The sequence below is a fragment of the Phasianus colchicus genome, chromosome 6, assembly GCF_987193195.1.
Source record: "Phasianus colchicus chromosome 6, bPhaCol1.hap1.1, whole genome shotgun sequence".
Taxonomy (NCBI): Eukaryota; Metazoa; Chordata; class Aves; order Galliformes; family Phasianidae; genus Phasianus; species Phasianus colchicus.
In genome coordinates this window covers 43,659,129-43,684,053 of record NC_143441.1, presented here as the reverse complement: position 1 = coordinate 43,684,053, position 24,925 = coordinate 43,659,129, and the positions used below count along the sequence as shown (strand labels likewise).

General features: G+C 37.2%; 1 protein-coding gene across 7 annotated transcripts in view; it reads left to right on the top strand.

Annotated features, from left to right (window-relative positions):
* ZMYND11 (zinc finger MYND-type containing 11) overlaps positions 1-24,925 on the top strand; it is a 102,836-nt gene that overhangs the window by 42,905 nt on the left and 35,006 nt on the right. For all 7 annotated transcript variants that reach the window (XM_090143121.1, XM_031615976.2, XM_031615979.2 and 4 more), the window contains one exon: positions 16,044-16,203. In XM_090143121.1, coding sequence (XP_089999247.1) covers positions 16,044-16,203 — 160 coding nt within the window. The remainder of the gene's footprint in view (positions 1-16,043; positions 16,204-24,925) is intronic.

Genomic DNA, 24,925 nt, shown 5'->3' with positions numbered 1-24,925 from the left:
TTAAGATTTTTTTTTTTTTTTTGAGTTTGCACTTGAGTTTCAGAATGCCATAAAGCATTATGTATATGAGTATCTTATCTCCAAGGAGATAAGTAGGTAAACTAATGCTATACACTTTCCATTTGAATGTTTCAAATAACTTGCTGCAGGGCGTGTACTAACTGAGTTTGGTAGCTGTTTATGCTCTTTTTTTCTGTATTGAAAAAGAGATGAGCATGTCTAGTGGGGATTCATCCCACTCTTACAAGAGAGCCTATTTTAAGATGGTGAAAATAACATTTAGCTGGGTGAAGTTACAGAAGACGTTTCCCGTCGTTACAAACAAGGTTGAGAAAACAAGTAATTAGGTACTGCTCTTGGTAACTGAAGGATAGTTTGATTTATTTTAAAAGTCTAGATCCAGATTATATGACTCATCTCTAATCAGAAGAAAGATACATCAAGTGAATAAACAGAGATGCGAGCAGCCATAGTTCTTTGAGAAAGATGAATATTATAGAAGTTTAGAGGATCATTAAAAAGCTTGGAAAATTTTCTGTCTCTCTGATGCAATGAGTTAGCAATAAGGAGTAATCTAAAAAGTGCTAGGACATTGTAAATGCTCTGCTTGCACTTCAGTGACAGGTGTTACCTAGTTTCAGTTGTATGATATTTTAAAGGAGATAACATTTGACAAGGAATGGAAAGACAGAAATCTTTGAGGTGCTTTCCAGTACTCTCCCTAGATGGAGATACACAGAATGCTTAGTGAATGAGCGTGCATATCATGTAATACTCAAAGTAAACTTCTGAAATCGGTGGGGCTCAGAATATCTCTTCTGATGAAAACTGAAAAGCTCGTGTATTCTTTCAGGCTGAAGGATCATTTAGTCAAATAAAATTGCAATTCATCTGCGCCTAGGCACATAGGTGTATGTATGAATAATAAGACAGCGGTCAGAAGGTTGGTTGTACTTCAAACATGTTGTAGCAGTAGGAGGGAGATTCGTATATTTGTATTAAGATAATTTGGGAAGTGTTATTACTTCAAGTCTTGGGATTGAGTGGCTTTGCACATTAAAAGTACTTGCAAGGAGTAATAACGATGGAATTTATGGAAGTGTCCTATCCCTCAGTAAGGATACAGAAAAAAAAGGCAAGATTTTTTTCTGGGGGTGGGAGGAAAGGGGAATTCTTGTTTGAGGTAAGCAACAGTCATCTACCATGTCACAGATTGATTGAAAAGTTGAACAGATGATTCATGATTTGATTTTTTTATTATTTGCCTGTTGTCTGGGGGTTCATTTGTTGCAAGAGATGGGTTGTCCTCTGTGTTTTGTGACTTGTTACGCCAAACACCATTAGAATACAATCTATATTGCTGATTTCTTCATCAGATGGTTCACTACTTTTAAGTCTATCTATTAGTGGGCCTTTTTTTCTAACCCTAGCAGAGGGTTCTGTCCCTCTGATATTCACAGTTTATTTCATTTACTTGGTTTGTTTAGCCTTCTGGTGCTTGCTAATAGCCACTGTGCATGTCAGGGAGTGTTTACTTTTTATGTTGAGAGTGGAAATGTTGGTAATATAAAAGAGGATATATAGTTTATAGATAATGACCTGTTTTAACTCAGTATATAAAAAGATTAATTTATGTAACACACTAAAATAATGTAGAATGTAACTTTTGCACTTGATATGTAATTGTCAAAAAAATATCTAGGGTACAGAAATATTTTTAGAAGATACTGATAATTGAAAGTATGCAAAAAAAATTAAAAATAAAACTGGCCACGCATTTTCTGTAATGAACATAATTGTAGGAGGACAGTGTAGTAGGAGCCAAGAGCACTAGAAAGTACTTCTGATATTGTCAGAAAAACCTGTAGGGAAAGAGGGCCTTTAATTAAAAGTAGACTAAATCAAGTGTACTTTGCTCTTTAATTTGATGAAGAGGAAAAGCAAGAATGGAAAAACGCATGATTAGAAAGTGATTGAAAACTTATATTGAGGTGAGTTTTCTCTTGAAAATTTTGAAAATATGAGCAGGAGACTCGAAGCAATTAGCTGCTAAGCTTACTGAATTTTTGGCAATTATTCTGAAAAATTCACTGGTTGTATAAGAAACACAAAAAGGCCTCTATTTATGAAGGAATTAAAAATGTATGCGGAGAAATGGCAAAAAAAAAAAAAGAAAAAAAAAGAGACTAATAGTTGGAGCATTAGATAAATACTTAAAAAAAAGCATTGAGAGGGAGGACAGGTTTGTCTCCAAAACCATCTCCAAATTATTAAATGAAAGGAATTCCTCAATTTTATTGAATACACGTGGAGATGCATTTTACTTGGGAAGTTACTTCCCACTGAATGGAGTAGCTTGAAAACTAAATGAAGGACTGAAAGCCAATGCCAATGAGAAATAGATGTGGTGAATTTAATGGAATCGGTACTTGAAGAGCAAACTGCCTTTGGAAGATAATTCTGTATATACACATATGTAAATTCCTCAGTCAGTACGTAGGCTCCAGTGTGTTCAGTGCATTTTTATTTAAGGGTAAAGCTCATTTGAAGGCGATGGTGCTGGGTTTTTTTAGTAATATGTAGAATAAATATTCTCTTCTTGTTTTGTCCTAGTATTTCTTGAGTCATTCAATTATAATCATTTAAAAAGTCTAGCAACAGAGATATGTCTGGCATTTCTAAACTACCAAATTACTTACCAACAAAATGATATTTCTAAAAGGTATTTATCTATTTGACTGTCTAGGCCTGATGTTGAGGTAATTTAACCTTAATATGTCTATTATTTAGATGATTGTGATTGGGATTAACTATGCTGTAAGCTCTCTGTATATCGTGAATGCTGTCAGGAGTGCAGCTTGACAAATTGTTCATCCTAAAAGTGTGTTAAAAATTATAATTATGCTTTGACTTTCTCAGTTCTTCCTCATTATCTTCCATCTGTTTTGGATTTGAGATAACCGCAAAAATTGATTCTATGGAATAAAATGCATTAAAATACACCGGAAAAAAAGGCATACATATTTAAATAAGTAGGATAAATTATTGATATTCTGTTGCATAGCAGTCTGGTAAGTATTTCTGTACAGACATGTTTTTAAAGTTCTCTTTCTTTGGCTACTCCAGGCTCCCAGTGCCTTTTAAAGTGCTTTCTTCATCATTCCCTTACAGATAATTGGACTCCTAAAATTTAATTAACTATTAATTTTTTATTCTTTCTCTGTCGAGGAATTGGATTTCCTCACTACCAATTTATGAACATTTCATGGTCTTTATGATTAGCTCAGAGTTCATTATCTATTAAGGTAATGTTTTCAAAATACCCAGTTGCCAAATATGATGTTCTGGAACCACTATATTGGCAGCTTTCATACTTTTGTCATTGTAAACAGATGATCATTCTGGTTTCTAAACCAGTAATATGAAGAATCAAAGCACAGTTCTTTTCTCTCATCCTTTCTTTCTCATATCTTTTTTCCTCTTCCTTTGATGTGATATATGATTTATTTAGTTGATTGGCTACTCTCCGTGTCTCCAACAAAGGCTCTACCTGTACTGTATTTGTGTACTGTGACAGGGAATGACCTGGCACCTCTGGAGCAGATATACTGTGACCACACTGCCTTGCTGTTGGCTCACGGAGTGTTTCTTTGGCCCTGACGTATTCTTTGTTTATTTTCTATGTGTGTGTGGCTCTTCAGTTCTAAGAGCCAAAAATATCACAGCCCACAGCCACGCTATTCTTGAAACCTGAAGCTGGAGGCTTGTGTAGTTTGCCACCGGGCATGGCGTGAAGGCATCTGAGGTCACATAGCGTGCTGGAACAGTGCTGGAGTGCCCTGGGCAGAAGGGGCCAGTCTTGGAATGGTTTACATCCATATTCTCTACGTGGAGCAAACTTACCTCTTGGCCGTGCTTTTCCTTCTTTCCAGAGGAACAAGTTGGCTTCCTTCAGAGCGGAGCCTGAGAATTAGTTGGAATTAAACTGAGAGTGACCATAGTCTGCAGGGTAGAAGTGTCCCAGCTTCTTGGGCAGGATGGCGCTGATGGAAGGACCATTAACTGGGATAAAGCTGATACGCTGTAATTGGAGAATCTGAGCTAAACTACACAAAAATGAGTTTCATCAGTCAGAAAGTTGTTTTATGACACTGGTGATACAAAAATGTATTTTGCACAAATAGATGCACAGACTCTCATCTTTTTAAACTGGCATTCAGGTGGGATGGTCAAGTACAAGGTGCTTAAATGGGTATAACTGTTTTCCCATATTTGTTCTGTGGACTTTTTTGTTATATTCTAATTTGATGTAAGTGCAGCTAAGTCAGATCATCTATGAGAGCTGAGAGGATTCTAACCCTTCATAGAGCCGGCTCTGCCAGTTCCTTGTTAGCTTTGTGCTGGCTGACATTAATCAGCACTGATGGGAGAGCATCCCAGAGAAGAATTACTCAGTATGAAAGATTAGTTTAAAAATGATGAGGGTTTTGTGGTCCCATAGTTGAGGTGGAGTCATTAACAGATTGAGTATGTGACCATTAGTGCTAGGAGAGGGATTCCTTCTCCAAACACTGCTCTGTGAAATTTCTCCTGTCAATCTCTAAGAATGTTTAAAGTTAAGGGCCTCTCCCATCCATAAATTTGTTTTTGTTGCCTTAGTTCTCCTGCTGATCTCCTCCTAGGCTGTCTATTTAACAAAAATCAAATTCTAGAAGCACTGATTAGAGCAAAGATGAGAATGAGCAATTTGAACAGGTAGAGAGAATAATCACAAAAGCCTATAAATAAGAATAGGATATGCAATGGCAAGCAAAAGGAAAAAACACAATGTAAAATTAAGATGCTTACAGTATTGCTTATTTGAAGCTCAAAAACTCGTTAGAAACATTTGTCACTATTTATAGTACATCTGATGATAATTTAAATCCCCCTAGTACTTTGCATGTTGCAAATAAACAGGCATGCATAAACAAAAATAGTAAGTCATGACAGTGATTAAGAGAACAGATTACTCTGGATTTAGAACTAGATAATCCTGTTTATTAACTTTACCTGAGCAAAATTTTTGTAGCACCTGATATTTCTTGGACTGAAATGAAAGCTTAGATATGTTTTTCTGCTCTGGTGGTTTCTTATGCTTTGTCAAACCATTCCTCTGAATGTATCTGCCTTTTCCTTCCTGCAGGGTAGGCTTATCTGAAAACAATTGTTTGAAACAAAGCATCCTCCTGTTAGCTGTAAAAATGCATGGCTGCTTGATTTCTTTTCTAATCAGTATTGCAGGCTCCTTTTGCTCATGTTCACATCATTGCCTTCTATGTTTTAAATGTGACCACATGAATCAAGTAGTGTTACTAAAAGCAACTCTTTACAATCCAGTACGTTCTAATTAAACATGGCCAGTTGTACCGTGGTGGCACAAGTCAGAGCTTGAAGGAGATGCTCAGAAAGCTCCATTTTGCCATCTGAGGAAGGGTGAGAAGGAATAGTCTAGTGAAGTTTTCTCCATGCCATGCGGTGCAATTCCACTTCCTAATTATGTAAGAGTAAGCAAAAGTGTGGCATACGAGTTCCTACCAGAAGTAGCATGACCTACTTCCCCAGCAGGCCACACAGCTGCTTCCAATGGCTGCATCCCTTCAGTGTTCGCTTTGGAGAAAACGTAATTCAGTTTGCATTGGGTTGGCTTGGTTACAAATCTATCTCATACAGAATACAGAAACACATCACCAGATGATGACAGCATGGAAAATTCTTAGTTTTAGATATTTCTTTATGAGTTTTCTGATATAGCCAAAGACAAGGCACTTCCTTCTATCTGATTCTACTAGGTCAGTCTCCACCAATTCATTTCATTTTACTGTCCTTCTCTCTTTCCCCTGTTAGACTGTTTCCATTGCTTTTTCTAACCAGAAAACATGTTTTTTTTTCTGTCTCTGTAACACTTTTCTCTTGGTTTAACATAAATGCACCAAGTCTAGAGTTGTAAGGGATGTAAATCCTTAGTCACTGATCATTCTAGAAAAAAACAAATGTCTAATTTTGGTCAGGGTGGTTAAAAATCATCATATTCATAAAAAAAAAAAAAAAAACTTGTAGTTGTATAATCAAAAAAATTTCTTTTTTTGATTATATGTAAAATTTCTGAATGGTGTGCATTATTATCAGTTACAAACCAAAATTTTAATGCTGTATATTAATGTCTTTGCAGTGATGTTAAATTATATGATCAGTTTGAATTTTTCAGAGATCTTCAAATTATTTAGAAATGAAGTAACAAAATAATTGTGTGCATATATACAAGAAAATACAAGGAATTTAATCATTTTTTGCATAGCAACTAGTACATTGTTCTACTTGGAGATTTGTACTTAGACTGACCAATGAGGTAATATTCAGGAACCTAATAAGAATTTTTATTATCCAGATTCACAGAAACATTGAAGAGAAGGGAGGAATTAGGCTTAACACTCATATTTTGTTAGACTCTTAAGAAGGAATGCCAGCCTGTCGACCATTGCGTAAGGAAGGCTCACAGTGGAATAATTTCACCCTTGTTACCCATAGATAGCTATAGTGGTCATTAAATTTTTATCTGTTTGTTACTATTGGTTTAGTCTTAATTTTACTTATGAGTCCATTTTTATCTCTTTTGGAGGGTACGTGGCTTTAATACTGCTCCTGTTTAAGATCTGCTTTTAGGCATTTTTGACCAAGGAGGGAGGAGGCAGGGATGACAGGAAAAAAATTGGGAACATTTCTTGGAAAAAGGCTGTGAAGATCATAACTGCATTTGCTCTGGATAATAGAAAAATTAAAATTTCTGAATTGGGATCTTTGGTTAAAATGTCATCTTGAGTTTATAATATATATTATTAATTGCTCTGCTTCTCATCAAGCTCTTCACTTGACAGAGACCATTTCTTGACTTGTGATTTCATCTAATCACATTATTTAAGTATTTAAGGAAAGACGTAAAAAGAAGCTCATATATTTTAAGCAGTGTAGTTTGTGATTTATTAGGGATAATTGTTCCTTCAAGATGGTGATGAGCCAGTATCCCACTACGTGATAAAGAACATTGCTATATGAATTAGTGAGTCTTCATCTCACTACTGGCTGACATAGGTGTAATTCAGTGCCTAGAGTAGGAAACCATTCAGAAGGGTCTAACATCTAGCAGGTGTACTTCCAGTCTTGCCACCTTCTTTGCTGCTTTATGCTGTGTGCATTGGGAAGGTTGCTGTGGCTGGCTGTGTAACTGTTCATTGCATCTGTATGGTTTAATGTAAAAGGCTGTTTTGTTGAGGGCTACAAACCTAAGCACTAGAGTTTGAAGTGAGACCAAACTTTCTGTGTATTTGCCTTGTTTGGAAATATTAACACAAACACAACTTGTTCATACTGTTCTTTAAAAAAAAAAAGTAGATAGATGATGCTGATGAGATATTTTAACCAGCTCTGCTTGATAATTTTCCCTAATAAACAGCTATCCTCTTAAGAATGCTCTTAGGTGGTATTGTTAGGAAAATGTTTTTCTGCTTTTACTTCAAACATCAGCACTCTTCATTGGGTCAGGAGCCATCCCTGGGCTGAGCATGAGTATGGCTGGAAAATACAGTGATTAACAGCTCCAACCCATGGTTATTAACAGCAATGATACATCTTCTTGTGATGTTTGCTAATGATCACAAACTCATTTAAACTCTTTTTTCCATATGTGTTACTATGAAAATCGTAATGTTCAACTTTTAATACTTTTCGTAGGCAATGCACACAAACTACTAATTCCAGTATAGATACTCAGAAGGAAAGTAGTAGAAATATCTCTGACTTGGAAATCACCATCTCCATTTTCATTACAAAGAATATTTGCATGAACCTCATGCTTCAGTTAATATTCTTGTTGAAGTCTGCACGGAATACTCAGTGGGCTATCTTTGTTTCTAATTACTAAAAGCAAACCAATTTCCTTTTTGTTTCACAAGCAGTATTGATTTTTGCTCGAATCATAACATTTTTATGATGTTTGAAGGGGAAACTTCTAGCTCATGTTTGGCTTTTTTTTTGGGGGGGGGGGGGGAGGGTAAATAAATGTGTTTTTCTATTAGAGGTAAGGGATAAAAGTGGGTGCAGTGTGGCAGTTTAACAGGTTGCTGTCTGGTCTTAAGTGCTCATCAAGGCTTTCTCAGTAATCAGTGGAGAGAAAATGATCTCCAGAGCACTGCTCATAGGCTGCGGTTTCATATTCCCATTGATACAATCAAAACAGCAGCACTGCCCTGATGGCTTCTGCAGCTATTGTGCTTTTCCCTAGCTGGTAGTTACATGAACACACGTGTGACGTTGGGATGGCTTTGAAACTCAGCCAAGCTAAAGCTAATCTGACCAACCAACCAACAAACAAAAAAGCTATTGTTACTTTTAAGTCAGATAAGAATGAAAGTAAAATTAGATAGACAACTCTAAAAACTAAATCATCAGAGCACTCAAGTGTATGTTTTTTAGGCATGTTTTGCTTTGATATCAATACGATATGAGCTGGCTGAACATTTCATCTGTAAGATACCAGTCAGGATGTTGCATTCTGTGTCATGGATTATCTAATTGCCTCTCCAGTACTTCTGTGGCAAAGTGCTGGAGGAACTGTGCCTCTGCATATGTGCAAGTATTTGTATGTGTTTAATGGCACTTAAGGATTAACACTGCTGTTGACTGGTGGTATTTGAGCATTACCTGTAATGAACAACTTTCTGGTTGGAAAAATGGGAGTAGAGCTCTCTGTTAGATAAGTTCTTCCTTAAGAAGGTGGTGGTAGTAGTTTTGAAAAGGAGATTTTTGTAGATAAGGGTTGAATAGTTCAGTACCTTAATTACTTGCTTTCTGTGGTCACATTGGTATGTTATGTAGTCTTAAGTGGATAGTGAAATTGTGTGTGTGAGAATTGAAATTATTGAAACAAAGAATTACCTGAGTTAAAATTACTGTGATTTTGAAAGAAATGACCCAGGGGATAAAGTTATAGGAAACCGCACGGTGCCGGAGGGATCTAAAGGCATGCACAAATGAGATTTCTCCTTCCCTTTGTTTTAGCAGCAGGAGCCAAAGCATCAGGCAGATCTAAATTTTCCTGAATTTCTCTATTTCATAGCTCACTATCAAGCTTATGCATCCTTTTTTATTAAAAACAAACAACAACAACAAAAACTGCAAAAAAAATCATTCTGTGTTCATGCAAAGGCTGTACTTCTAGAACAATAAGGAGAAATTAAACAATTTTTTAAAAACATGTCCTACTTGAGTAGTAGTGTCTTCAAAATGAATGTTGTAGGCACTGATGTCAGAATACATAAATAAATTGTGGTTTCTCTGTAGTTCAATTTCTGTGTGTCCCCCATTTGGAAGCTTAGAATGCACAGAATGGAGATAATGTAAACACTGCAGCAGCATGAGCCCTGCCCATGGCTGCATGGCCCAAGCAACATGGGAGTGCATGCATGCAGGTCTCTGTGGAGTGGAATATTAGGCTCAGTCATTCGTATCTCATAGAGTTTAATCATCAAATCTCATAGAGTTTAATAATCAAAGCTTTAGTAACTGTAAGCATATCAAAAAGTAGTTTGGGAGGGCAGAAGTGTGCTGCTGTGTCCCCAGTGTAAACAGTTCAACTTCTGTGTGTGTTTACATTGTTTTCAGCTCTCGGACCAGCTCTCATGTTTCTGGTAAGGAGGCAGTATATATTTCAAATGTATTATTTTGAAACATAAATGCCTACAGTGCTTAGCTTGTGTGTCGGGGAAGTTGGTTTGTAGCACAGTGCTACATTTGGGTGGAGCTGAGAACTTGAGATAATTGAGAAACTGAAGCAGAGAACTTGAGAACTTCAGCTCACTTCTGTAAGGAGAGCTGGTTGGGTTCCTGAAATTTGGGTTTCAGCATTTTAAATTCTTACACAATTCTTACAAGCTGTACTTGTTAAAAGAAGCTGGAGACATCCCTTCCATTTCAGTGTGACCAAGTGACCTATTCTTTGCAAATTAAAACATAAGTCTTAGAAGATGAGCATGAGCCTTCTGTAAAACTATCATCCCATTCTGAATCTTTTGAATCAAAAGCAAAATGCATCAGCAGAGATAGGAACACAATGTAAAACTCAAAATAGACTTTGGGCTGCTTTCATTTTATGCATTATTCCTTAAGGTCTGACTCTGAATCTAGGACATTTTTACATACCTGTAGGTAACATTTAGAATTAATGGCAGCTTTTCATTTGAGTTGAATGGGATCTGCTGTATTTTATCAGATCTCAGTTGTGAGATAAGCAGTGTGTGCATGGAAATCTTCAGACCCCCATTTTTCCCGGGGCAAGTTGCTCATCTGATGGAGATCTGCATCACACCTTCCTGTAGTGCAGGGCAGAGGCATCCACCAGAGACAGAGCTAATTGATCAGATCACAATTATAGTGTTTGCCACTAAAATTAGCACCTTATCTAAAATTATGTACACCTGGCACGCTGTGCTGTTTTACATAAGGCAGCTACTTCCTATGTGTATTTTACTTCAGTCTTTGACAGAGATTCTTGCATTTTTTCAGTATTTTCCTTTTGATGAGTTCAGGTGGTTGAAAATACAATTCTTCACGAGTCCAGAAAAATCAGATTTTCTTTTTTTTTTCTTTTTTCCTTTTTCAAACCTGTGTTGGCTTTCCTCCTCCTTCCTTCCTTTGCCAGACCTGTCTTTCAGGCCACAGCACTGTGGTGCCCGTCGCACGGTCTCAGTACATGCTACCACTGCTGCCTCCAAGAGGGCTTTTTAAGGACTGAGTTGGCTCTGTGCATTGCTCTGTGTCCATGTATATTAAGCTCTTTGGGACAGGGTTTGGCTTCATGTTGTGCCTTTACAGCACCAAGCAAAGGAGCTGTGAGTTGTGCGACAGCTGTAGGCGAAAAGTTCACCATCTGATCCCTGCAAGTGCCAGCTCCTTCTGTATCTATTTTGCTCCCATGGTGATCCAGCTTTAGAACTGCTGTCTCCACACCCCTTGGATCAAAACGGACTTTTTTTCTTAAGTTTTAAGCTGTGCTACAAAGCACATGTACTAGATGCAGTTTTTGAATGAAAAGACATGCTGAGGACTGGCTAGTTGGAGAGAAAGTGGTGTTTTATTGATGCTAGTTCTGAAAGAAAGATTTCGCTTTTATTTATGTGAAGTCCCAAGTAAGTTCAAAATTAGCTATTTGACATTTTTGTGATTGGTATTTTGTGTATTAATTGAGTGCTTGCATATACCTGCTTGCTAACCAATGATTATCCTCCACTGTTCTTCCCTAAAACTTTTCTTTGCTGGGCACATGTGTTAGTGATGTACACACGTGCATTTAACCAGTTTATTTTGATAGAGGCTTGTTTCTGGAGGTCAGCATGTTTACATTTGCATTCAGTGGTGTTATGGTGTAGAGGCTTCTTCAAGGATGGTAACAAACAACAACCAGGCTGGGGGTTCTTATTATTATAACTGCAATTTTTGCTGCCCACAACAGAGGAGTTGGAAATAAGTGATCTTTAAAGTCCCTTCCAACCTAAGCCATTCTATATGTTGTGATATGATACTTCTATGCTAATTTCAAGGAGGCTTCTTCCGTCAGTTTGTAAGTGGAGAAAATGCTGACCTGTCATTTGTGTATACTGAACTATAAATTGAGCGGCAGTTTTAAGATTTGTCAGTTGCAGTGTTTGGTGAGATGTGGAATGTAATACGAAGATAATCTGGCCAAACCTCCTCTTTCCATCCAACAGGCTCTCCTTCTATATCACGGGGATTATTAGCACAGTTAAGTTGTATTTTGCAATGGTTGTTTTAGCCCCCAAGCTGATTAGAGATGGTTAACTTGTTTATGGGATTTTACTTCGTCTCCATTCTGTATTCTCAACCATCTGAAAGCATATTTGATTTGCTTCTCATGGTTGGCTACATAACAGCAATGTAGTATACTTCCCAGTCTGTCAATATAGAGAACTGGGCAAGAGTGTAACAAACCAGTATTGCTTCGACTCCCCGTCTCCAAGGTAAGGCTAATCAGCTTTTGTTGAAAACAGCAATCGGGGATTACTTCATCTCTCTTCTTTGTTTCTTAACTTCATGGTGCCAGATGCTTCAGTGCATGCAGTGCCAGGAAAAGACATGCATTCACTGGGTTAATAGTGCCACTTTGCACGGAGATATTTCAGTATTTTTTCCCTGATCCAGTGGTGAGTCTGTGGGGGGTAGTTAGAACTCCCAACATCATGCTTTCCGTCTTTAGGCAAGAGTTTAACTTTGTTTTTGTACGTACATTATGGCTGTTTTTCATATTTCATTATTAAAGAACCATCTTCTGATTAAAATCCTGTGCTTTAAAAAGCTTCTTAGTTTAGCTGCTGGCTTTTGGCTGAAATGAAAGAGAGAGAGTTTAACCCAGATCCTGCTAATGTTGTTTTAAAGTCTTTGTGAATATCTATTCCATGTATACTCTGCAGGTTTTAATCAAAGAAGGAAATTGAGGTGGGGGGCACTTTTGTGAAGCAGTTCTACCTTCCAAGTAAAAACATTCTCTGTCTGTGTGCTCTCCTTTGAAGGTTGATAGCACCGTATTTAAAAACATTGAAAGCATAGTCCTTTTGGATCTGCAGGCTGCACAGCCTGAACATTGACTAAGTATTCTACAAAAAGCCACTGGGGATTTATCACTTCCCACTTACAGCTGGAGCAATTGGGCAGAATGTTTGTTTGGTGGTAGCACTTTCACTCCGGTTGAGAAAACAGATTGGATTTGAGACATGGGAGATTCTGAGCCTTGTGCTCCTGTTCACTTCTGCCACAGCCAGAATAGGCAGATTAAACCTATTAACTCATTAGAGTTGGTTTAAGGCTTTTTGTTTTGTATTACGTGCCTGTCTGTTCAGAAATGTGAATGACAAATATCACAAAACACATTGCTTACATTCCAGAATTTTATTGGAACATGTTTCTGCAATCGTGGAAGATGCTATGCAAAATACTTGGTTTCTTCAGCAAGATGTGCTGAATAAGAGGGTGGCACTCGGTTAAGACTTGATTTTTGGGGACAATTATAGTATCAATGCTACGTATTTTGAGAACTATTAGAGAATTGTAGAAATTGCAGAAGGTAGGAATTGCTGTGACTCAAACAGGGAAGTTATTAGTAAAATGTTAAAATGGAAATTTGCTTAAAATCCAATAAAGTTAGCAAATATTGACAAAGGTAATTTGCACTTCAAAGATCTGGTTGTGTGCATTTGCATAAATATGTGTGCATATGCACACACACACACACAGTGCATGGAACATGAGTATAAACAATTGAGTTTTTCTCCTTATTTCAGGCAGCATTAAAGCTTCAGTCCGTGTCACTCAGCATACTAGTGGTGTTTGCTTGCAGCTTTTGAAAGTGAAGTGATAGGTTTGAGTCTCTGCCTGTTGAAGCTCTCCTTGAAATGTGCAGAACTTGGAAAACTCATTTGTAGTGTTTAATATTGCTTGAACAGGTTCTTATGTTGCGTTTTGATTTCAGCAGAAGCAGGGAGCATCTGCCCAGCATGACACTGAAGAATGTCTGTTTCCTAGGTCATCGCTTGGCCTCGATCCTTGCTGGTAGCGAGCACAAGATTCATATATATTAGCTTAGATCACAGACTTGCACAGAATTTTGCTCTTTCTCTGTTAATTTATTGTTACTTACTAACTTTTTGTGCAGTGGTAGCATGTACAAACCAAGCAGACTTGGACCACAGTGTGGTAGGCATTGTAAAAGCTGCAGTAAATGTTAGCATCTGCCTTTAAGGAGCTTTACCCTAAAATGTCAGTGTCCTGCAATCTGCTGCATTACATAAATGACTCTGATCCTGTGCATCAATTTACAGATGTCCTGTGTTGCTCTGATTATTGTATGAATTACTGCACTCAAACAGAAATTTACAGATTTACAGTATGATTATATGCATTTAGTTTCCTTTAAAGGAAAAACAGAGATTAGATTGTGGTAGACCAGTTCTCATGAAAAGCTTGGAAGAGAATGCAGGCCTGGCAAAGATCTTTATGCATCCAAAGCAGTAACAAGGTGGAGAGTAAGCTGTCCTCAAAGAGAAGAGGTGTTCAGAGAGCTGACCTCACTCTTACTGTGAGTTATAACTTCTAAAGCATTGGTAGTTATTGCCAGCCATGTTACTAAAACCAAAATCTGAACTGATATAACTCATATTGTTTTTCACATAATTTAAATCAGAAGTATTTTCCTTGCATTTGTTTCTTGTGTTAAATAATTACACTCTTTGTAAAGATGGTTGTGATGGTAGTCAGAGAGGAGTCGTGGTTGCTGGAGTTTGTTATTAAGCATGAAACAGAGTGTACTAAGCTGGTAACTTTGTCTTTGGATTTCAGTAACACTTTGATACTGTTTCTCACAATATCCCTCTGAGCAGAATATCCAGCATACAGCTTGGCAAAACCACAGCGTGGTGGGTGAGCAATTGGCTGATGGGTCACAAGCAGGGCTCCCTAGGGCTCTGTATTATGGACACTGGTATGGCCTCACCTTGAGTACTCTGTGCAGTTTTGGGCACCATAGTACAGAAAGGACATAAAACTGTTGGAGAGTGTCCAATGGAGGTCTGCAAAGATGGTGAAGGATCCAAAGGGGAAGGCGTATGAGGGAAGGCTGAGGTGCTGGGGTTTGTGGGTGCAGAGCAGAGCAGGCTGAGAGGCATCATGGAGGCTGCAGCTCCTCGCAGGGACCAGAGGGGCAGCGCTGAGCTCTGCTCTATGGGGACAGCGACAGGGCCTGAGGGAGCAGCATGGAGCTGTCAGGGGAGGGGCAGCTGGGGGTGAGGGAAAGGCTGTGCCCCAGATGGTGGTGGACAGGGGAAATGGGCTGCCCAGGACAGTGGGCACAGCCCCAGTGCCGGAGCTCAGGGAGTGTTTGTACAATGCTCTCAGACATAAGGTTTGATTTTTGGGGGGTCCTGTGTGGAGTCAGGAGTTGGACTCTGATCTTTATGGTTCCCTTCCAACTTGGGATGTTTTGTGATTCTATGAAATTACAGAAGTTTTTGCTAGGAGATAGGTAAAGACAGGGTACTTGGAGAAAACAAAACTGGGGTAGACATTGTGCAAGCCCTGTAACTGTAAGAGAGCTATTGCTAGAAAAAATATTTCCAGATATTTCCAATAGATTCCAAGTCAAGATCTAGTCAGTTCATTGATGTGCTGATTGCATGCAGTTGCAGTTCACTTCTCAGTGCTCAGTGGTTGATAAATATGTTCCTGGAATTCTGCTGGAAAAAAAAAAAAAAGAAGTGTAATAATCTTAAAACAAGAGGGTTGCCTTTTTAGAGGGAAGATCATTTTACATTGTTTGTTCCAAGTAAATACTTTGTGTTGGTCTAGAAAAAACAAATTATACTGGGTTAAGGTCAACATTTCACAACTGGATCTCATATATATACACTGTTTAGGCTGTGTATGTTTTGCTCACATCAGTGATGTTCATCATAGTGTGGTCACTGTAGTTATCTCAAGAAAAGGAGAAAAAATGCCTAGTACTATAGCTGTTGGGTTTTCATACATGTTGCATGAATTTCACATTCTTTATAAATGTGCTCCGCACAGGAGTGTGTCAGAGATTCACTGGAACACTTTCAGGCTCATTTTAAAATGTGCATCCTGTAGGAGATATTAGAGAGATGCAAGAAGTATCTCTAGGGGTTTGGATGGGGGAAGTTGAGCAAAGACAAGGCCAAGTAGTGTGCATGTTATTTTTGGGTCTGATAATTGTCTCTGTAGACTACTGTTCCATTTCTCCTATGAGTCTCCGCATCATAAAGATCATTTGGAATAAAGGAGGAAATTATATAAATAACGATGGCTTATAAACAACCTAAAACTTAGAATATGTGTGATTTTGCATCTTTTAAAAGAGTATGTATTTGTTGATGCATTTTATAATTTAACACTCACAGTTAAGGACTTCTGTGCTCTCTGTGCAGGTATATGTCTCGAGTCCATGGTATGCATCCAAAAGAAACCACTCGTCAACTGAGTTTAGCAGTCAAGGATGGTCTTATTGTTGAAACCTTGACGGTGGGGTGTAAAGGGTCAAAGGCTGGTATTGAACAAGAAGGATATTGGTTGCCAGGAGATGAGATTGTGAGTATAAAATCTTTGAGAAAATAAATCACGAATTCTGGTATCTTCACATTAAATTTGGTTTAATTTCTATTTGAAGTTATTTACACATGCTATGTTGATGATTGTGACCAGGGAAGTAATGTGCTCTTAAACCATTTAACTCTTTCTATTCCATAGGACCTCTTTGTTCTCCATGTGAATTTTCTGCTGTCGAAACCTTGCTCAGTCATGCCTAACGTACATAGTGTTACCTCTTCTACAGTTGCATAGGAAGATATTAGATATAATGGTATTGGTATTACCTGAAATTCTCAGGTGTCCAGGAATAACAGTGATGATAGCTATTAAAATATATTAATACAAAAATTTTGGATCAGTATTGCCTTAATCTGAATCTTAGAAAGGAAAAATTAGTCCATTTCAAAAATTCCAGAGAACCACAAGAAGTTATATATTTTGTTATGTATAAACAGACACTAAAAGCTATGATTTACAGGTAATCTGGAAACGCTGAGGTATTCATTTAGGAAAGATTTTCGTAGTAAATTAGTTACAGGCATCCAGGCATTGTTCCACTGGATATGTAAAATAAATATTTAAATCCAATTAAATAGGTTGAAAGCTATGTAAAGGGAAGAAAAACATGTTTTCTCTGTCCCTAAAGCTAAATTCTTATGTACTCACAGTGCTAACTGAGAATAGTCTAATAGACCAGGAACAGAAGTTGTGCTATTATGTTGCCTTGTTCAGAAGCCTTTTCTCTGCATTTACAAGACAATGATTTCCTGACAAAAACAGTTTAGCAAGGCTTTAAAATACTTGAACTAGAAATGGTTGTTTTGGAACATAAATTTCATTAAATACTGGTAAAATGGGGAACATTTTCCAGGCAGAGATAATGATTTAAACTTTGAAGAAAACCAGAAAAACTCTACAGGAAAATTAACACTAAAAGGTACTGAAATACTCATTGCATAATTGCAGCTGTCAGGGGAATAATATGCTATTTTTTCTTTAAAATTAAAAGAAATATAAACTATCAATAATAGAAAGCATTATATTTCAAATTATAATTAATTTTTCAAATTAATAATTTGAAGTGTTGCAATATGTATATGGTACATGTTACGTCACTGTTAAACTTTTCATTCTAATTTATTTAGAAATCCTCGTAGGAGTTTCTAGAGGGTATTTAGTTTTGTTCCCACAGTTCCCCGTGGGATCCAACATTCAGAAATTTCTGCTTAGCTATTTTAAATTTTTCTTATGTCATTTTTACGTGTTTAGAAGTGATGTTAATTGTGTAGACACTACAAAACATAGTCTGATACTTGTGTTGATCACAAGTGTTCAATGTGTTTGTTTCCTCTATTGCTGAGAAGAAAAAAGAAAAGAATCAAATTGCCTCACAATAGCCATTTCATAAAGGGTCATTAAAAAAAAAAAAAAAAAAAAAAAAAAAAACCAACAAAACCGTGCTTCTTTTTAACAACATTTATCTAAACAAAATGGTATGATAATCAGTATGTGAATTCCCAGTGAACCATTAGAATTAAATTATTATTTTATCCCAGAATGAAAAGAGTTCTCTTTGACGTAGCTGAAGATATTACGTAGGCCACAGTATGAAAAGCCTTTTGGTTAGAAGTACTGATTGCTGAGCACTGCTGCATTATGCTGTGCCCATATATCTGACAGCCATCTCAGTTGTTCAGAACACCAGTGCACGCTTGACTTAATGGCTTTTTGCATTAGTAGGAATCAGGTTCCAATCAGGGCCATGTTTCAACAGTACCTGGCTTCCAGCATCTCTGGATCCTAATACTGAAAATGCTGCAGACGCCTGAAGCAAAAATACATTGACTTGATATAAAGGAATTCTTTGGGGGGGGGTTTATTCAAAAATTTTTAATGAGTAACAACATTATCACTTGACATCAGATCCAGTATTTTCCATTCTCCAACAATTGGTGCAAAACTGTAAAGTTTGTTATGTTCCCTACATTGGACTGAATGTGAAACTGGATAACATTACACGTACTTTCTCTGCACTTGATCAAGATGCAATTTGTAGTTTTGTGTAATCCAGATCTGGTACTAATGACTGTTGAACCATGAGTTCAGGTTACATTTCAGTGAGGACAAACACACAGGAGTCTTTTGAGACATCCACCCTTAGGAGGTAGAACTTTGAAATGGGGCTGTTAATGTTGGAATAGTGATTTCAGACTAAGCAAACTATGGCACTCACAGACAGATCCTTGACCCTATTGGCAAGCATCATTTGACTGGTACTGCCAGAGCTTTGAAAGCTCATAAAGTGAAAGACTTGAGAACTGATCTACCACATCTGTGCAAAAAAAAGCCATTGGATTTCAGCTTGTTTTCTGGCACCACACTGAAAGTCAATAAGGAACACCTGTTTCAAGGAGTTAGCAAAGGGAGACATTCTTCTCATCCCTCCTTTGATTTTTTTTTTTTTTTAATCTGAATATTTACTTGAAGTTTCTTTGCATTTCTGAAGTTGTGGACCTGAATCCTATCAATTAAAATCTGTATTCAAATAAATAAATCACTGATCTGGTCTGCAGATACTGCTGAGCACCTGTATCTGTTATTCAAGTAGGTGCCTGACTGCAGGATGACACAAGGCCTGAAAACTGCTTGTTTATATGGTGACTGTAGATGGATTGCTAAATGGTAACAATAATTAAAAATATATGGATTATGAAAATGCAGCTCTGTTTGAAAAAGATTAATTAGGTAGTTGTGGTGTTTACTTTCTTGTTTCCAAACCCTTGTGCTATCCATAGTTTGACGTAACAACAGATAAATGCAGTAAGGACATGATGTCTGATTTGGTTTCTCACAGCCCTCAGAGGAAGGTGTTAAAAAATTTATGCTGCTTTGCTATCGATGTTCTGTCAGAATGGTGGTTTAAAAAAATATTTATTTACTTGTTTGTTTATTGAAAATGAGGCAAAGTATTATGTCCTCAGATGTCATACAAAAGAACTAGCTGGTGTGCAAAGATAAAACAGTTTGGGTGCATCAGGAGGAGGCCTTTCCAAGAGAGATGTCATCTGAAAATGAATGTTCTGAAAAACTGGGGAAAAAAAAAAAAGAGTGATCAGATTAAAACAGCATAAATTTGTCCTCTTTTGCTCTGATGTGTATGGGGGAGAGATTTTTATATGTGTTACTAAAACTAATGTAATGTATGAAGCCAGTTGCCCAATATACTGTATTCCAATAGACATTTATGGGTCGGTAGCTATGCGAGAACTTTGCTGCAAGTGTTTTACTTCCAAGACTTGTGCAGGTACTCACTTTATTTGCTCATTTACCATCTATACAGATGTTTTGAAAATGTTCAAAATCTGTTCTCATCTTACAGGCTTTCTCATCTTACAGATGATTAATGCATTTGACACAAAATAAATAAGAGAAGAAATTATTTTCCATTGTAACCCAGCATTTTAGTCAGTAATTTTGCATTTTCACTGTCTGTCATTGACATTATTATGCAATTCAACAAAATCTCTGCAGCTTCTTGCCTTGCAAGGGAAATGTCAGTCCTGAAATCTGGTAACGGACATTTACTTTTCCTTTCTAAAATCTTTATTTCTATTTCTCACAGAACTTTTGGAATTTGGAAGTGTTATTTATTCTCAATAAAAAAACAAATGATCTCTTTGCTCTTCAAGTTTAGAAAAAAAAAAAAGTGTTGTTAACAGTGTTGTAGATACAGTAACTACAAGGAAAGTGTGGTTCTTGATAAAAATAGTAATGAATGTCCTTACAGATTAATTTCTGGTTTAAAGTTTTGCCATTACTCTTGTGTACTTCTGTCATGGTAAAATAGTGGTCAGTCTAATCTCAGTGAAAGAAATTAATTAAAGCACTACCTTTATGAGGTCTTAGATGTATTTCTTACAGTTAGTGTGCCTTACTCACTCTCATATTTCTGATTTTTCTACAGACATTGTGCATGGAGGTATTTTGAGCACTGATTGTGCTAATTCTTCTCACGATTAAAGTCATAAAATTGCAGTGGCCCAGCAAGAGGCATTATTGTGAATATATAGTTTCAATTTACATGTGTTCATAAGGCCAGATTATATTATGTTCTTCTAAAATGGAGATGTGTTAATAGCACACATTTATTGTTTTCATTTGAAGGCAACATACTTCATAGCATTGCTATGGATTAAAGCACGTAGTGACCAAATTCTCTAATGACACATGAAGGGTGATGCTTCACACTTTATTAGAGTACTTTGAGCTATTTCTTCACTGCCAAAATAGATACGAGTTGGTCATGCTTTTGAGAGGCCACTTTTTTATAGAAGTCTTTTTTCCCCAAAGCAATTGTGTAATTCACTGCTTATAGATAGAGCCTGGAACTCTTCTGGCTGGTTAAGTATGACTTTGGGCTGTAGTTGCAGTCATTTGTGTGTGCATTTGTTGTTCTTCATATCTCTAATTGTTGTTTCTCCAATTCTTATATTGTAAACACTTTTTAGTTAGGTGAAGACCGTGTCACTTGGAGGGGTAGTTTTCTTGCTTTCCTCCTTTAAGAAAACATTAGAAGAGTGTGATTTTTCCCTACACACCATGTATTTAAAACTTGCTAACTCATCCTGGCAATTTTCTGATATTTAGTATTTGAAAAGTACTGCTACTTGCTCATAGTAACTCCAGATACTTTCAAGTCCCAAGCCTGCCTAAATTAACCATCTCTTCACTGTGCTTTACCATCATTTTAGCTTTTTTGTGGCCCCTGCCAGCACTGTGAATTTATTAACCCTACTAAGCTCAGGTAAACACCGAGAGATTACTGTGATTTGATGTGCTGCAGTTTTATTTTTATGAGGCTCAGTCTATACAAAAGATATATTTTGGTTGTTATGTTTCTGTTAATCTAATTTGCTTTAGATCGAACTGGGTTTCTTTCTTGTTATATTTAATTGCATTGGTAAATATATTTTTTTTCCATGCCAGGGCATTGCTGATATCCTGAAGCAGTGTTTTGATCTGCCAGTGCCATCTTGAGTCTCTCCATAAGTATTGAGATAATCATGGCATTGTAAGAATGGTCACTGTGAGGGTTTGAATCTTCTCTGGATATAAAATGCACTTTAAATTTAAAAAGAAAACATAACAACCACATAGCTACCAGTTATTGCTAGCAACCTGCAGACTACTAACTTACTAAGTTGAAAAATGGTTTTAATGTGCATCCCATTCATTTCAGTTAGAATCACAGAATCATAGAATGGCCTGGATTTAAAAGGATCACAATGATCATCTAGTTTCAACCTGAGTGCAGTGGGAAGGGTCACCAACCACCAGACCACACTGCCCAGAGCCACATCCAGCCTGGCCTTGAATGCCTCCAAGGATGGGGCATCCACAGCCTCCTTGGGCAACCTGTTCCAGTGCGTCACCAGTAGAATAATGTAAAATAGCAATAGTGACTGCCAGCATCTTCATCATGGATGTTTTTCCTACTGGAGAGCACAAAGAGGAAGAACATGTCATACCAAATGAAGAAGAGTTATCTTCAGTGTTTAAAAAAAATATATCATCCATCTGTATTGCCTTGAATCTGAAGTCCTATGTGAATTCACCAATCCAGAGCCATATACAGCCCAAACAATGATAGTTGTTCCTCTCGTGTTGTAACAAATCAGACATTTTCAAGTCTTGAACTTTCCAAAAAGATTTTTCATTATTATGAAATTATCGATGTTCTTTACATTTGATGATTCACTAATGCAGAGTTAATGAACATTCTTTTTGGAGAGAAAATTTCAGACTAGCTTCCATCTCTAATTCCACACCTCAAATTAGGTATGAGGAGGCTTTGAGGCTCAGGGCTCCTATCTGTTCACTCTCACAAATGCACTCAAGGGAAATGCATATCTGGAATTGACCCTTTCTTTGCTATCTTATCTTTCCATCCTCTGAAGTCCCATCTTTCAGAGGTTATTTTGCCAAAAGAATACCACTGTACAAGTCACTGCGCACTAAAAGAAATGGATTTTTCTAGTAAATAATTATCATAAATTGCACTAGTGTAAAAATCTGCTTCTTACTGAGCCAAAAATAAGTGTCCACTATTGTAATACCTTGCTGTGGATTTATGAAAAACAAATCTTATCAAGTCATCAAATTAAAGCATAGACTGTTTTTTCCTTGAGGAGCAAATTAAAACTTGGAACTCCCACCTTATGGTTGAGAAGTATTTTACTGTTGCTGTGTTGAAGCCAAGATCCTCTTTGTCTTCACATTAAGGCTATTGACACGTAGCTCATGAGGATAGCCTCACTGTCTCAGCAGTGGCCTTCCTTTCTCAATATGTGGTAAGAATCATTAACAATTCTGTACATTCCTTTTCCAAGTTTTTCTCTTCCTATATGTTCAGGAATATTTCTTTCCTCCATTCCAGCCCACCTTTATTTTTCATCCCCTAAAAAGGAAGTACCTGTACCTTCTGAAAATTGGTACAAAAGCTCACACTGTTTGGAAGATCTTCACACTACCAGTGATGACACTAGAAGAATCCACCTCATTGCATACCTAAGAGATGATGCTTCTTTTAAACTGGTAAAACAACTTCATCAGGATCTTCACTTGCCTGTCTCAGCTTTGCCAACATGACTTAAAAATTTGGTCAATCCAATGCTCTTTTCTTCTTGAAGGTTCTCACTCGTTGTTCTGTGGTTGTGATACTGACATTGTTCACAGTTTCCACATGTTTCTGCTCTCTTAAGAGGTCTGTAGGAGAATGATAATTTACTTTCAGGTTTCAAGTAGATTAGTCAACCTAGTCTGTATAAAGTTTCCAACACGGGACTCAAATTATGTTAATGTATCAGATGACTTAGACCGGCCCATCTTGAGTTTGTTCTGAAAATACACAACTTGTGTTTTTCCACATCTTTTGTGCCAGCCCTGACCTGGTAGCATTGTTTTTATTCAGTTTGCGAGTTCAAAATGCTGCGCATCTCTGACAGTTACTTTGATTCTCTTACTGTGATGTCATGCTGGTCTCTGAATGAAATTTTATTGAAGCTAATGAAATTATTCACATTTCATTCACAATAAATGCAGACCTCATTCCTTTTCTATCACTGGCAGCTGAAACAATACCAGCCACACCTATGGCACAAGAAGGGAAAATAAATCTAAGCAAGAGTAATTTAAGGGAGATTTAAGTAAGGAGTGTAGGAATTTATGCTGTTGGTTCAGATAAAAAGATTAGAATATTGTTTGAGAGAATTGTGTGTGTAGAAACATCAACATAGAGAAACACTACGAAATTCCATGCAGAAGTTATGGCCAGAGCAGCAATGTAAATATTAACTAAGCAGGAGAGAGGAGGGGGAGACCTTTTATGCACAGTGGTTCTTGGAAAGAGACTTCAAATTACAAGAAGAGAGGTGTTTTTTTTTTTTATTTTTTCCTGATCTGGATTCAGTCTTTGTCTCGAGGAACAAAACTTTCTCATACGTGATATGGAAATAAAAGGCACTGCACCTAATAAATACTTCACTCCGTCATTGATGTATCTCCCTTATGAGAATAGCTCACAAACCTCCTCTTGGCTCAATCTGAGTAAAAAATTGTGATATTAATAGCAGAAGTGAATGCAGTTTTTGAGGAGATAGGTTGCAAGTTTCTGTTAACCTTGAAGTCACTTGGAACATGAAGGAAGATAAAAATTGTTTTCATTTGAAATGAGATTCTATCTTATAACGTGAAGGAGAATGCTTATATTGTCTCACCTGAAATAATGTATACTACTGCTACGCAAATGTGATCTTCTTGGGAGGGAAACTGAGATTTATTCGCTGCTTCAGGAACACAGCTCATAGGCTGAGAAGATGAACACACAGAGATTTTAGCAGTCATTTTGGCTGCTGGCATGCTACTACGCTTGCTGAAAAAACTTCACTTCCTCCTTAGCTCTGGGAGTTGGAGAATGACTCTGCACTTTGGAGCCCTCGCCTCAAATGGGCCAGAACAGAAATGTAAGGTAGATGAGGGAGTGAAAATCTACCTGTCCTGGTAAACATCCAGAGATGACTTTGGTGGTTTCTGCTGGAAACAGAAGACTTCTAAGACAAACTGGCAATAAATTAATTAGACAAATGGGCTTGCAGATGAAGCTCAATGAAAGAAAATCCACTGAGAGGCTGTGGAATTCACTGCAGAAGCTGAGTCTTCTTGCATATGTGCCTCAGAACTGGAAGCAGTTATTGGTGAAGAAGATGGAACTGAAATATCACAAGCCTCTAAATACATCTGTGTTCAATACATATTACAGAGAAGGAGATTTTGATCTGTCTCCTGGCTGATGATTTTCTGTTCTTTCTAGGATAGAACTAATTTCTAAAATGAGAAAAATTAGAAGTAATGGAACAAATCTGTTGTTGACTGATACTATGAAAATCTATATAAAATGAACCGAGACATATAAATAAAGTACTTGAAATTAAGGAAGATGCCTAGATAGTTGTGAGGATATATGAGCTCATTATTGCTTTGGATTTCTTTTTGTGATGAAGTGTGAGTATTGAATGCCCTCAAAATATCCTACAAAGTCAGGTTGTGGAAATCCATTTTTAAGATGAAGTTCAGGTCATCAAAGGAAAAGATCTATAAAAAGGCAAGTGATTTGCAATGGACAGATTATCCTGTCTCTTAAAATCACAGATCGGTGTAGCTACCT